This window comes from Hydractinia symbiolongicarpus, chromosome 1 (genome assembly GCF_029227915.1).
Source record: "Hydractinia symbiolongicarpus strain clone_291-10 chromosome 1, HSymV2.1, whole genome shotgun sequence".
NCBI classification, from domain to species: domain Eukaryota; kingdom Metazoa; phylum Cnidaria; class Hydrozoa; order Anthoathecata; family Hydractiniidae; genus Hydractinia; species Hydractinia symbiolongicarpus.
The window spans coordinates 6,765,522-6,781,063 of NC_079875.1; the positions used below are offsets into that span (position 1 = coordinate 6,765,522).

General features: G+C 40.2%; 1 protein-coding gene across 1 annotated transcript; it reads right to left on the reverse strand.

Annotated features, from left to right (window-relative positions):
- Positions 1-6,686: 6,686 nt before the first annotated feature.
- LOC130645167 (cytochrome c oxidase subunit 5A, mitochondrial-like) lies at positions 6,687-12,387 on the reverse strand. Its single transcript, XM_057451099.1, has 5 exons — positions 12,363-12,387; positions 8,008-8,104; positions 7,425-7,532; positions 7,235-7,300; positions 6,687-6,840 (listed from the first exon to the last, which is right to left on the reverse strand). The coding sequence occupies exons 1-5, from the start codon at positions 12,385-12,387 to the stop codon at positions 6,687-6,689; spliced, it is 450 nt and encodes a 149-aa protein (XP_057307082.1).
- Between the last annotated feature and the right edge of the window lie 3,155 nt (positions 12,388-15,542).

Here is a 15,542-nt window from a genome sequence, read left to right on the forward strand (position 1 = left end):
CCGATAATCTCTGTAGAGGTCTCCCACTACCGTGCAGGCTGTGATCGGGTGATGCACCAAAGTCGAAAAACAGGGCGTATCTTTTTGTGAAGAACAGCCCGATCGTCACTTCGCTATGTGCATCCCCGAATAAGTTTACGATTTGCTCTAGGTGATCTTTGGGGAGCATCGCGTACGAGTAGAGCTCATTAGGCTCCCCCTCGACAGTGATCGAGATCTTTTCAATCTTGGGGTTGTAGAACACCTCGTTTGCACCAGCGTAACTTTTGACTTTGCTGGTGTCTACGAACAGTAGAAGGACACCTTTGAGACTTTTGGCGGGAGTGTCGATTTGCAAGTTGTAGGAGGTGTCAGCCTTCTTCATGGTTACCACCTTGGAGCGGAGTATCCTCTCATAGGGCAAGGCGAGTCTCGCATACCTCGACATCATGGCACAGCTAAGCCCCCGTGGTTCACCTTGTCGAATTCGAGCGCGATGTTGGTTATTTTGTAAGCAGAATCAGTTGGCTTTGCTGGGGTAGACTCGAAGCTGCCGTGCCTGCGTCTTTAATCACGTCGCTGTGCTGTGCGAAATGTAGTACGAACTGCAGTCTTTCATATAGCCCTGCCTGGTAGAAGGGCAGGTCTTGTGTCAACTCAAACATCTTCCGCAGCGGGATGCAAAAGGTATTTCCGCACGCTGAGACTATCGTCTTTTCTTCATAATTGCCTACATGGTCGCTGGCTTTGACTTGCAGAGCTCTGATGGTACCGTTGTTGGGGTTAATACCTTCTAAAATTAGGTTGTTCTCGCGATCAAACTTGGGCAGCCAGAGATCCCGGTACACGAGTATGTTGTAATCACTGATGTTTTGTACCTCGTGGCCGTTCAACGAGATCTGAAGATTCTGTACCAGGGCCTTGCCGATATTCGAGACGATCGCGCGCTTGGTGTTGGTGCCCGTAAGTTCAAGGTCGTATAGGAGTTTGAGAGAGCCGGGAAAAATTACGGCGTCGCGGTCCATGTTTGGTACGTCGACATAGAGGTCCTCGTTCTGGTTGATCGTACTGGGGATATGCGAGACTTTGACACGCTGCTTCTTTCCTTTCATTGCCAGGATAGTCTTGATCTCCTTGTGTGGATCTAGCTTAGTTCCAAAAATCATGTTTATTATAGCGGGGGTTTTCGTTTAATAAATGCCGATTAACCCAACATACGACGACGACTTTACACAAGAGGAGAACATTCCAGACAAGCCCGAGGAGTTCAGTAGCGAGAGCGAGATCCATCGACCCGAGGATATTCCAGGACCAAGCACTCCTTCACCTAAAGAGCAGCCGGCTCAGCAGCAGGGAGGTGCACGTGATAGAATGATGAAAACTAAACTCGAAAAAGAGAAAAGTAATTTATACATACACCTTAATAATAACTGAAACCTGGGACCTCTGCATGAAACCCGGATAGATATAAATGTAACCAATAGTAGCTTCAAACGTAAAGGGGAACAGCTTTTTTTCAGAGGTATAAGGGTTACGAAAGAAAAGGGGGTCGGGTTCCTAGAATTAAATACACTAAGACAAAATGGACTTACAGCTCAAGATATTCGAGATATGGTCTTCACTAGCTATGTCACTACCCCCAACAAAATGGAAGCGGTCCGGAAATTCGCGCTAGAGGTTGATGTTATTGTTAATGAGGGTGGGGAGGACCCTGGCGAGATCATTCAAATGGAGACTATAGATAATATCAGGAGGGTTGTACACAATGTGGGAACCATTACAGATGAAACTTCATTCACTAAATTCACCCAACGCGAATTAACATTAAAAGCTTAGAACATAAGATAACTTCATATGACAAAAAGATTAGGGATGTGGAAGACAGTCTGAAACGGATCAAGGATCAGGAAGATGTCGAGGGTGAGATTTCCGAAAGTGCTAAAGAAACCATAGAAAAGCTTGAGAAAGGCATTAAGGGGATGAAGGAGGAAAGAGATGCCTTACAGGAAAGGGTGAAAGAGCTCAAGCGTAATATTTACAGTAAGCTGAGACACATCAGGGATACTCTATTGAAAATCTTCGAGGATGACACATCCCTGCTTGAAAAGCCCAAGATTCTCTTCAATGAGCAAGGTTTTACTAAAGCTAGTATTGTCTCTGCTATAGGTCTACTGGTTTCCACCATTGTACTTACCGTTACAGGGGGTTCTGCCGCGGCCGGTGCAGGAGGAAATGCCGCGGGCGTCAGTGAAAAAGGTTTTGTGGAAAAGCAGCTTGAAAGGCTTAGTAGGTTCCTTAAATATCTGGCAGGAGAGGCAGGTGCTGCATTACCCGGGATTATCGGCGCAGTAGCCTCCTTCCTTCTAAGGGTGGCGTCAACTATCTTGGAATACGCGGCTAAGCATCTATACATGGCAATCGCTGCTGGCGTGGGTATATTTGTGGCCTATGTTGGGAGGAGAGGAAGCAACCATTGTAGACGATGAGGCTAGCTGTGGCGAAGTCTCTAGTATGTTGACAAAACACACTAGACCTATTTCTTCAGCCAGATGTAGGCGAGGATTAGCCCTACCCCTGCTCTAATCAAGGTAGCCTTGGTATCATCATGCTGAGCAGCAAGGCAATCATCATGCTTACCTTCCCAGGGACATGCGTCCGACGTACCCTTCCAAGGGAGAGGGTGCCACTCTCCCCCTTCTGTCCCACAGCTTCTTGTCTTGCTACCTCGCCTCCCTCTGGATTCGTCGACTCGCTAGCCTTTCCAGGGGCGTGTTTTGAAAACACTCCCTCTTGCTTAGCGTTAATCTTCGGGTTAACACCGATGAAGAAATAGTCCTTGCTGATGAGTATCTTGTTCGTGAAATTCACGACATTCCCTATGTGAAGGCTCATGTCACTGGGAATCATGTAGACACCATGAGCAACGCTGAAATCGAGAAACCTACGATATTCGAGGACTACGTAGGCCAGGACACGAGGATCGCTCTAACGCCTCTCAGCATACGACACGACAACGAGTTTACCATCCGTAGGGAAGGAACCACGGATGTGCTCCAAAGGATCGAGTATGAACGGCCTCTACAAGATCGAGGATCTGGCGACTATCGTCAACAGTCAAGCGCAGGGTAAGATCCAGCTGTTCCTGCTGAAGAACGGACTCTGTAGACTCCGTGTCAATAAAGGGTACACGCTCGTCATGTTTGAACCACTATACAAGCTCTTGGGCCTACCCTTCGATCCCCGCAAGAAGTTCTACGCAAAGAGCGACTATGACAGCTTCTACAAGAGTGACGCCTACCAGCGGCTGAGACTCGTTTGCCCGCTGCTCGATGAGGAAAGATGCCTACTGAATGGTAGCAAATCTAAGATCTTGGCCGTGCTTCCCACCAAACAGTTAAGCGCCTGGGGAGTACTAAAGTTCAAGATGCATGGTACGTGGGTGAGGTTCTGCGACCACAGATTGTTAAGCATTAACATTATCACCTCAGGTGTTGGTATAGGGGCGTTGGCTTCGGGCCTGGGAGCCCCACTGTGCATAGCCACGGGTATGATCACTATCGCCGTAGGGTTAGGCCAAGCAAGTCTACGGAACGCCGGGAAGAGGCTGGGTGCGAAGAGCAAAAAGCATGAGGGGATAAGACTACTGGCGGAGACCAAGCTCAACTCTATCGTTGACTTGATCTCGAGAGCCGTGGAGAATGGAGGCATTAGCGACTATGAGTTCAGCCTAATCATGCAGGAAAAACAAAAATACCTGGTGCTGAAGGAGCAAGCCCGACAACGAACGAAAAAGATCGCGGACTCGATCAATGAACGGGAGTGACAGTAGCTGGTCGCGAAAGGGCGTGAGGAGGCGAAGGATGAACTGTTGAAAAAACTTCAATCTGCAAACTATGTCATCGCTACTTAGAGGAGCTTCTTCGATTCTAGTGTGTTGAACAATACACTAGATCACAATCTCGAGTACTTCTCTCGTGTCTTGGTCGATGATAAGGCCATACGACACGTCGCTGCTTTTCAGCGAGCTGGTTAAGGTATTGTTCGAGGTTTTTCCGCCACGCAATTTTGGTACATGCGTGGCAATAGAGGCCGTCCATTTGTATTGCGACGTCCTTGTACTTAGCCTTGCGGATCGCCTTAAGAGGGGGCCTTGTTCATTGTTGAATAACGAGGAATCTTCAGTGCTTTCGATTCTTTTTTCAGTGCGGGAACCTTCATGTTTGTTGTATGGTTGAAGACAACCATACAAAGCCTGCGGGCTCAGTGGATATTGCTGCTGCTCTCGTCCTCGAGGTCCTCATCGGAGTCGATAAGGTGGCGAACGCGATACCTTTTAACCTCTTTGTATATACACTCTTTCAGATAGACCTGGATATAGTAATTACGCCCTTGCTTATAAACACTTCCTATTTTGATGATAGCTGTACACTCACAGCTTTCCTGTGGTAGTTTTTTGGAATGGAAATTAGTTCTGATCTCGCCATCCCACTCCTTCAGCTTGCTGCTGAGGTACTGCCCTTTTTCACGCTGGTGTCGGTGAACCAAATCCCCTCCAACTGACTCACCTTGTTCAAGATCCCCTCGTAGTTTTCTAGCCACTCAGGATAGGTGGCCAGATCGAATGACATAGTTAGCGCGAAGCCTTTGCTGTATTGAGAGACACCCTTGGAGTGGATCTTTTCAGGGGTCTTTATCAATAACGGTCCTAGGTTGCCGTCTTGGTCCCAATAGCTAATCACGAAGCGCTTATCCTTGCCCTTGTTTGCTGGGATAGAGTCGCTCAGCACAAGGTTTTCAATGTTCACATCTTCGATTTTTAGCGGTCTCGACTTGGTGTAAAAATCTTTTTTTTTTACAGTCAGTCTTAATCAACACCCTCTTTATTGTAGAGACAAAACCTCAACCAGAGTTTTTCTATGTCGTTGCGTAATCGCAACTACTTCCATTATGCGTGATATAATCCTGGTAGTAGGACCAGCAGAGCATTCTGCACCTTATCAATAACCTACGGCCACAACTACACCTGTCGTAGGTGTCGAGGATACGTTCACATTCGTCGCAGTGTACCTTCATCGTTTTTTTACTCCACAAGAGCTCGAGGTCTTCCTTTTCCACGCCTTTGTCGGGATGCCAGGCCATCGGAAGCAGTTCCTCTTTAATTCTAGCCTTCTCCACCCTCCACTGACGATAGGCCTCGAGCATTCGAGGATCAGTGCTAATACTACACAGCCGGGGATACTCTTGAACCGCCTTAGTACACATTTCTTGCGTCTTGAAATAGTCTGGAACATACTCGAGCAGCCGGGGTTACTCTTAAAACCGCCCTAGTACACATTTCGTGCGTCTTGAAATGGTCTGGAACAAACGTGAGTAGCCGGGGATATGTGTGAACCGCCCTAGTACACATTTCTTGCGTCTTGAAATATTCCGGAATATTTTAAAACCGCTCCATCTTTCTCGTAGGGGAACAAACCCCAGTTAGCACATTTTTTCGCGGTCGTGATTTTGAATAGGAATTTTCCCTACTCGATTGCGATCTCGCTGGGTTTTGTCGGTTTCCGTGGGCTGGGTCACGTGTTACTGCGCATGTCTTGGAATTTCTCGGAATTTCCGGGAGGGGTGATTTCCGGGAATTCAGGATTTGGGGAATTTCCCATTTGCAATGATGTCGTGTGCGTGCGAATGCGCTTGCGCTTGAACGCACCATTATATCTCGCTGTTATTGTTTTGTAGGAACAACTCCTACATATCTTTATATTCAAAATTGTTGATTTCCGAGCTCGCGATTTTTTTAACACCTAATACAACATTAACTTTTGCTTTTGTTTCTCGTTGTGGACTGGTTTTCCCTAATTAAAATTTAGCGTTTAAAAGCACAGTTTCTGTTGTGAGTATACAGTATTCACACCAATTAAAATCAGTCCACGGCGCAACATTTCACAGATTCAACTTTAGATAAAGCGTTATCCGTGTTTCTCCTAACAGACACCCCCTGACGGGTCTAGAACGTTCTCAGCGCTGCTTGAAAGAAACCTAGAACAGACTAAGGATGCTAACAACAAGCTCGCTAGACTCTTTTCACATCTCAGACTCCGATAATCGAAGAAGACCCAACCGTTATTATCGATAAAGACAGTAATGGAGATCTAGTGTTTTTTTTTGTTTTTTTTTTGACAGAAAAAACTTTACTACTAATGTACGAACAAACGCTGCTTTGTTGTTTTTTTTGACAGAAAAAACTTTACTACTAATGTACGAACAAACGCTGCTTTCATTTTGCCCGACAAAAAAATCAAACTTTTTAATAAGCTTCTTTCTTCTAAAACCGCTCCTCTTAAATTGTTGATCGACCCCAGGCGTTTCTTAGTAGAGGACGGTACGTGCAGAATTATTAAACAGATACGAACACGCTCAAAAATATTAGAAGGACAAATAAGACAACGAAGTGTTCTACAAGTACATTATATTTCAGCATATACACAATGGCGATTAACAAAACAAATCAATGCACACTCTTTGATGCTAAAAAATAAATGGAGAAACTTTACTTGATACTTAACACAAAACATGACATTGTAGTTATACTCATCGTTTTAGATAGTATCTGAAAAAACCTCGCCCAATCTCCAGTTATTTTTGTTAAGTTAAAGCTGAATTCTCTTTATAGTGTTGCATGAAAAGAAAAGATAAATCAGTTTGTTTACCTTTTAGGCCAGTCCTAATTCTTCAGGCGAGTTAAGACCCAACTCGTCCATAGTTCCTTTACATTGTTGCAAGATATAATTATAGATTTCTTTATCGCCACATGATTTGTCTTTAACCATTTCAAAGATACGAACAGTCATGGGAAAATCATTAAGTCTAAAAATGAAACGCCATTTTCAACTTATGAAATGTGCGATTTTCCGTATTTCAGTACACTTTATAATTAACAATTGCATCGAACGAGCTTATCTTGTGCGCCAAACTTTGGAAAAAAAAGGCGAATAACAAAAAAAATTTAAAAAAAAAATATTTTTGACTTTTTAAGGAGAATGTTTTCACAAAGGTTAAAATTTACAATTTCATATTCACACTATAACGGAAAATTTAAGCCTAACTTGTTAAAAATCGTTAGTAGTCCTTCAAACAAGTCAAATAAACACGATGTCAAGGGATAAAAAGCAATTGTTTTACACAACTATAGTTTATTAATGTATATGTCTATGTTACTTATCACAAAGCTGCTTTTATTAAATCAACTGCAAAAACACACCTATTGATTACCCCAGAATTAATTTTTAGCGTAAGAACATTTGAAACTCGTTCCTCAACGACAATCCTTAGTGAAAATCCAGGACGCAATTCATGGAAAGCCTCAGTAAGTAAGGTCCCAAAAAACAAATAATTAAAGTGATATGAAAACAGAAAAAGTACCACGTAAAAAAAATTAAACAACAGAATACCTTCTACAAGCATTTAACGCTGAAATAATAATTTTCGGTTCAGGAACCAGATCGTGACCATACAACTCATTCATACCTCGACGCAACTCCCATCCATCAATTTCAGCTCTAAAATATTTTTAACAATTTATGAAACTAGCCGCAAGCTTGTGGTAAACTCACAGAAATTAGTCTGTCACTACTTGCAGCTACCATCTTCGCTTCACAGAAAGCAAGTATTGTTACTGATTGTTAGAGATTGATTGCATGTATTGTTAGAGATTTAAACCAACTTTTCTATATTTGCAGTTTTTATGATAGTTTGGAGTGTATAAATGTGCTATGTGTGTGGAACATAAATGGTGCATATTTCAGATTTTTAAAAAATATTCAATATATATATATATATATATATATATATATATATATATATATATATATATATATATATATATATATATATTCAATACACCATTTTTTAACTCTTTAAAACTCAAATATGAGTTATTTTCATACTATACAATGTAAACAATTATTTACCAAGGTTGAACTTTCAAAATACTACTAAAAAAGCTAATAGTTACACCACATTCATAGAACACACCTGTTAAAATATGCCTCCCATCTTGCGTCAAATGCTTCATCAGATTCCTTTACACCACCACTGCTCCATCGGGAAGCTACAACAGTTTTTGGGACAACTATAAAATATCAAATATAATTGGAATTAAGACTAAAACTTGGGAATTAGGGTTAATAGCATCAGGATTGATTTTTAAAATATTATCTTGGAGTACTATAACTCACTCAATTAAACATTTGATTAATTTTAAAAGATTCTATTTCAGGGTATAATTAAGGGTTCTCAGTAGCTGTTAAACAATTATTTCCCTATTGAAATTTATCTCAAATTTCTCAATTTATTAGAGGAGCTAATTATATTCACTACAAAATATGGGACATATAGCCCGTTTAATGCCCGTTGTGAAGGAATAATTTGGGATGTATCAACCTTTATTTTACATTTCTGGATTACACCCTGGTTTAGTAAATAGCTTGTTGGATAAGATTTTGAGTCACATTTTGGTTAACTTTCGAAATTTCCAGCCTAACCAGTTGCTAAAGATCACAGCTCCGGTACTTTAATCATGTCTAACTAAATGCAAGTGCTAATTTCATGATTTATTGATTCATTGTCGACATGGAAAACTTATTGTCATTAAAGATTATTAAATCATCATCATCATCATCATCATTCTCGGCTTAACGTCCGTTTTCCATGCTAGCATGGGTTGGACGGGGTATATTAATGACCCTCTTCCAATCTGATCTAGACTGTGTTAGATCTAAACTCAACTTCCTCTCTATCAAGTCTGTCCTTATAACCTCCTGCCAAGTCTTTCTCGGTCTGCCTCTGGGCTTTGCCCCAGGAACTATCAAGTCTCTACACTTTCTTACCCAATTATCCTCCTCCATTCTTTCCAAGTGCCCCAGCCAATTCAATCTTCTTATCTGGATAACATCTTTAATTCTACAGAGACTTAGCCTGCTTCTTAGCTCATCTGAACTCTTTCTGTCTCTCAGACTGGCATTACACATCCACCTAACCATTCTCATATCATTCCTTTCTAAACGGTCAAGATCTTCCTGCTTCACTGCCCATGTCTCACTACCGTACAACATAACACTTCTTACACAGGCCTCATACAACCTACCTTTTACCTCAATTGACAGGACTCTGCTAGTCAATAAAGGAAGTAACTCTATAAACTTTTTCCAAGCAGAACCTATCCTGCAAGTAACACTTCTTCCAACACCCCCTTCACTGCCCAACATATCACCTAAGTAACAGAAGTTCTTAACTATCTCTAACGAGCCACTGTTGTACATCATTAAAGCTGGAAATACTTCATTCTCTATAATCTCACCTTTGCAACGCTTGCATACAAACTGTATGCCAGCTCTTAACCTTCCACTAATACTACTGCACTTCTTATGTACCCAATGCTTGCAAGACTGACAAAAAATTGAGTTACTACCAACCCCTTTCCTGCAAACTCCACAAGGCCACTTTCCAACTACAAGGTCACACTTGGCTGCAATGCTACTTATCATGACTTTAGACTTTGCTGTGTTTACCTTCAGCCCTTTCTCTTCTAGTCCTTTCTTCCACTTCTCAAACTTTTCAACTAATTCTTCCATCAACTCTGCTATGAGAACCAAATCATCTGCATACAATAACTCCCATGGGCAACCTGTTCTGAACTCCATCGACAGCGCTTCTAAGACTAGAATAAACAACAAAGGACTAAGTACAGAACCCTGATGTACACCAAAATTTACACTAAATTCATCACTAAGTGAATCGTTAATCCTGACACGACTTCTAGCATTGCTGTACATAGACTGAACCATCGTAACTAGCCACTCATCCACACCTAATTTTCTCATAGCCCACCAAATAACTTTACGTGGCACTCTATCAAAAGCTTTCTCTAAATCTACAAAGGCAAAATAGAGATTCTTTCTCTTTCCTAAATACTTTTCCTGAAGCTGTCTGAGTAAAAATATTGCATCTGTAGTGCCACGCCCTGGAACAAAACCAAATTGCATCTTATCTATATCAATTCTTTCTCTAAGTAACTTATCAATCACTCTTTCAATAACTTTCATTACTTGATCAACCAACTTCAAACCTCTATAGTTACCCCTTTCTAATGCATCACCCTTGCCCTTGAAACAATTCACTATTACACTCGACTGCCACTCACTCGGAATAGCACCATCCTTTATAATCTGGTTAGCAAGACTTGTAATAAGCTCAACTCCAATATATCCAGATGCTTTTACCATCTCTGCAACAATACCTGATACTCCTGCAGCCTTGCCAATCTTCATTTTCCTAATAGCCTCCACTACCCATTCTGTGTTGATCTGCATGGCTGGCCCTTCTACGACATCATCATCAGACAAATTATCCTCGTCCCAATCAAACTCAGTGTTAAGCAACCTCTGATAATGATTCTTCCAAGCTACCCTTTTCTCCTCCTCTGTGCTAGCCAAAACACCTTCATCATTACGTATACACTTCTCACCTACAATATCTTGATTAGTCTTCTTCATTTGCTTTGCTATCTTGAATACCTCATTGCGCTGGTCTTCCCTTCTTAACACATCTGCAAATCTGTTTCTCTCTGCTTCTGATTTTGCCTTATACACTGCTGTACGAGCCCGACGCTTAGCTTCTAAGTAAATATTTTTACTACCACCTGACTTCCACTCTTTCTAAAGTTTCCTCTTTTCCTTTATACACTGGTCAACCTCATTATTCCACCACCAGATCTGTCTATGTCTAGCTGGTCCTTTCGTCCACCCACAGGTATCATCAGAAGCTTCTAGAAGACAATTCTTCAAAGTAGTCCAAGTACTTTCAACATTGTCACTATCACATTGACTATTGTAGGCTAACTGCTGAACTTTTGCACTAAATTGTCTTGCTACAATCTCTTCCTTCAGCTTCCAGACTTTTCGACGGGGCCTGTACTTTCCATTGGCTTCTCTGACACTCTTCAAGATAATATCACAAACCAGCAACCTATGCTGGGAAACACACTCTTCCCCCGATATAACTTTCACGTCCTTCACCACTTTCTTGTCTGACTTTCTAACCAAAAAGTAATCTATCTGTGTCTTACAACCACCTGACTCATATGTTATCAGCCTACTCTGTCTCTTACTGAATGATGTGTTGCAAACCACCATGTCCGTTGCCATTCCAAACTCAAGCAATCTCTCCCCTTCCTTATTTCTGCTCCCAAATCCATAGCCTCCATGCACACCTCTATAACCTTCAGATGACTTCCCAACATGACCATTAAAGTCGCCGCCCACAATGACAAGTTCAGTGTCTCCAAACTTTGATGTGAGTGCTATTAACTCATCATAAAACTTATCTTTATCTTCTTCACTGAGTCCACACTGTGGAGCATAAACTGACAGAAAAGTGACAATCCTATTACCTATCAAAAACTTTATCACTATAATACGACTATTAACACGCATAACATCTATTACTTTTTCTACCCACTTCTCGGCAATGAATATGCCAACTCCTCCATATCCATCACTATTACCAATCCAAAAAAGCTTATACCTTGCCCTCCTACCTTCCACAAATCTCACTGAAGCTCCTCTCCACCTAACTTCCTGAACACAACACATATCAACAGATCTACGTTCTAACATTTCAAATACTTCACCTGCTCTACCTCTCAGAGTACCAACATATACACTAGCCATCCTCAACCTAGTGTTATCTACCTTGTGATGTGATAGCTGGGTAACGGTCTGACGATGCTCACATCTGACATCTGTCCTACCGTGCGCGACACCTTCACTCCTTAGAGTTCCAGCCCCGTTTACGCAGTTTGTCTGATCAACTATTCTTACGGCCATTAATAAAGAGTTTTAGCATTGTTTTACAGCTTGATGCCCTTCCTAGCGCCAACCGTTCACAGACGGGACTGGGTGTTTTTTAAAGTGACACCATCACTATGTGGCATTTCATGGGACTTCCACAATCGCCCCTTTAAACTAAGGTATGGTGGAGGACGTTCAACTCCTCTCTTGTCTCTTAAGGAGACCCTTCACCCCAAGTTAGTTTTATTTAGTTTCATTTAGATTCATAATCATAAATAAAAGACCACTGTCCAGGAAATAAGATGAAAAGTGACTTCAAGAAAATCTAAGGGCATTAAGGGAATAAATTTTCGTGAATTTCACAAGTTTCTATCAATTTTGTAAACATCAGTTCCCCAAAAAATTCTTGCAAACATTTGTTAACATGAGAGTTAACTCACATAAGGTTCAAGTCGACAAAAAAAAAAAAAAAAATATTTAAAGTGGCTAGCCCCCAGAAAATTACAAAAAATAGCCATAGGTTAAAAAAGTAAACTTTACGTTTAGATTCTATGTAACCAACCATGAAGTTCTGTCAGGTCTGGCTGTGAGCAAAAGTAGTAGTGTAGTGTATGTAAAAAATATATGGCATGTAATATTCATCACACTCAACAAACAGAGGTGTGTTAGAGATAAATTGTGAAAAAAAAAGTTTAATTCCATTAAGGTGTTTTCTTGTTCATAGTTATTTTGCTTTATTTCTATTCTTTACATAGTTATATTACCAATGTGATCTTTGTTTACTGTTCACTTGGGTTAAAGAAGTGATTCAATTGGTCGATAAAGAGTGAACAACATTTTAAGTGAGAATTGTGTGGGCTTAAAATATTTTTATAGTAATAGGAGTTTCATTAGGCTTATTTAGCAAGAAGACGCGAACGCAGGATTTCTCAGAGGAAACCCCGAGAAAAGACTCAGCCGAGCATTTTGAGCGCGTCTTTTTTGGTGAGGTCGCGTTTAGGACGTCATTCGATAGATTTTCATGTTCCCTTTAGGACATGCGTATGGATGATACACAAAAAAGGGTAAATATTTATATCCTTCAACAAAATTTGATTGTATAGTGAATGTATGGTAGTAGTCTCTTTTAATGGGAGAATTTTCTCTTTTTTAAAATAAAATCAAATTAGAAAAAAAATCATAAACAAAACAAAAGAGAAATATATCTTATTTCACTGGTGATGAACAATCCATGAACACATTTCCAAAAAAGTTACGATTAAGTTACGATTAGAAAATTTTTTTTAATTATTATTAAGTACTTGTAAGGAGATTTTCTTTTTCTAAGGTTATCTTAGCAATTTGAGGAGGAGTGGTCACCCTGTCAGACAACAAGCAAAGGAGAGGATCATTGAAACTAAAAAACACTTAGGCAGTAAGGATGATGAAGCCAACCCCCTAAAAAGCAGCCAGTCAACTTCACAAAATTGACTTTTTGTGTTAAAAAATGGAAAAATCGTGAGTTGGAGGAGCGAAAAAAGGAACACAGAGTAGAGGAATTAAACTTTCAAAAAAATCAACGAGAACAGACAACAAACATAATGAGTATGATGCAGGCCAACATACAGCAACAAGCTGATCAGTAAAGCATGATTTAACTTTTGAATCAGCAGCAGCAGCAGCAGCAGCAATTCCAGATGTTTGCGACAGGGTTTGCACAGAATATGAGAGAAAATAACAAGTAGGTCTCTTATAATAATACGAAGAGTGTGTGTGTGTGTCTGTAACAGGCAAAGTGGATATCTTCATTTTCCTTTGATGTAGCCAAAAAATGTATGTCTCAAATGGTAATTTTTCTCACGTTATGGCGCAACGTAAATAACATTAACTTAACATCAATTTCTTATATTAAACTAATGAAGCCATTACAGTGCATTTATAATTTTGAGGCCAAATAACAAGGTGGCAACGTCATTCATTACTTATCGCATGGGTAACTAGGAACCAACTGGGACCAATTTGTGTAAGTTTCCCAAACCCTAGGTCCCGGAATCCATTTGGGAATGGACAGGTTAATGACGTCATAAAAAAACTTTAAACCCCATTATCTCCGCAACCATCTGTCAAAGATAAATGATCCTATATACATTTCTTGATCAGTGTTTCAGGATCTATACCATGAAGGCAACAGGTATACAGATTTTCCTGGAAATTTATTGTGTTCATTCTTGCATCACAAAGATTTGGGTTAGTTCATTTTTTTTAAGAAAAGAATGCAGAAGATAGATAGATAGATCTATCTTCTGCATTCTTTTCAATTTTGCTGAGGTGCACCTTTTTAATGTATTGCATTGGCATACTGCATCAGTTGTAAAAAAGCTTGTTCCCATGATCCCAGCCTGTGACTGTGATGTTCATACACAAAGTCTAGTACTGTGGTAAAAATGAGACAGAGCTCATTGTATTCTTTCCAAAATTGCCACCATATTGGTAATCTACAAGGAAAAGCTAATCTTTTAAGAAAGATACAGAACCTTCCATTGCTAAACAAATAGTTCTTTACTCAGAAATAATTTTATCTGGCAGCTGTAAAGCATCTTTCAATGCAGTCAAGTCTCCCTTGCAAAAACGTAGCTCTTTTTGGCAGCGTTGATCATCCCACATGTCTAAATTGAACGCAGGAAAATTCCAATATGGATAGAGTTCTTTAGACGAATTCAACTCGGTCAAAATCAAAAATTCTTCCTCGTTAATTATGCTGAATACATACGCAAGTAGAATGTTTTCTCGGACTTCTCTTAGACCCTGTATGGCTACCATGTTTGTTGTTGTTTTTCTGCGCCTTTAAGATGTTAAATCACGTTTTCCCTCAGACTGTTACAGGAACGCAGAACTGCAATGACGGTGTCTTAAGTGACATTCGCGTATTGCTACTAAATAAGCCTATTAAAGATTCATTAACTGCAAAGCATTGAACCTTGTATCCAAAAGCCCTGCACATAACTTTGATGGAAAAGATAATGGCAGTTAATGTGAAGGTATTATAAGTAGGATTTGAGTTTATTGGAATAGAGTTTTCCAAAATACTTAATTTGATACATTTGATTGGTAAATATAGTTTAATGTCACACAATTCTGTATGCTTTTGTGGTCGAATCAACAAAATTGAAAGTGCTGTTTTTTATTTTAGGAATAATTTGGAAGAGTTTGGAAATAATTTAGGCAAGTCCAGGAGTTCCAGCAAAACATGAAAATTTTATTTAAAAAATCAACAGAGCTTCCCCTGTGAAATTTTAAAGAATAAAATAGTAAGAGTGGGTATTGGCTATTGAGGATGATATTTTTTGTTTTTCTAGCCCTTCTGCTATCGTATGTCAAAGATTACTATTAAAAATAGGGGAGGTCGGGTGACTTAACACTATAGCACTATTTTTTTCCTGACTATCTGGAAGAATTTGTACCAATGCCATATTGAGATATATAGTATCTATAGGTATAACTAAGGTTTTAACTTGAAGAAGGTAAGAAGCATGATATAGGGGAAAGAAGGCATTAGACTTGCATGAACTCCAACATGAACTCCCTATTTTCCATGGAGAGTTGTTCGTGTAATGGTATACATAAACACAGTTATAATGTTAAATTTCTTACGCTGACGTTGGGCTGCATTGAAGGAGACTGATTGTAATCTTTTAGCCGCAAAACGAAACATATTGGGACGACTTCACACTGCGTTTGTTG

Bases quoted from the DNA above. Each gene is read 5' to 3' on its own strand.
- LOC130645167 (XM_057451099.1), bottom strand. From the start codon at position 12,387: ATGGTTGGTTACATAGAATCTAAAC. The intron at 7,533-8,007 runs GTGTGTTCTATG...AAAATATTTTAG, and splicing joins TGGGAGGCATATTTTAACAG to AGCTGAAATTGATGGATGGG. The intron at 6,841-7,234 runs GTGTGTTTTTGC...TTTCATTTTTAG, and splicing joins AATTCTGGGGTAATCAATAG to ACTTAATGATTTTCCCATGA.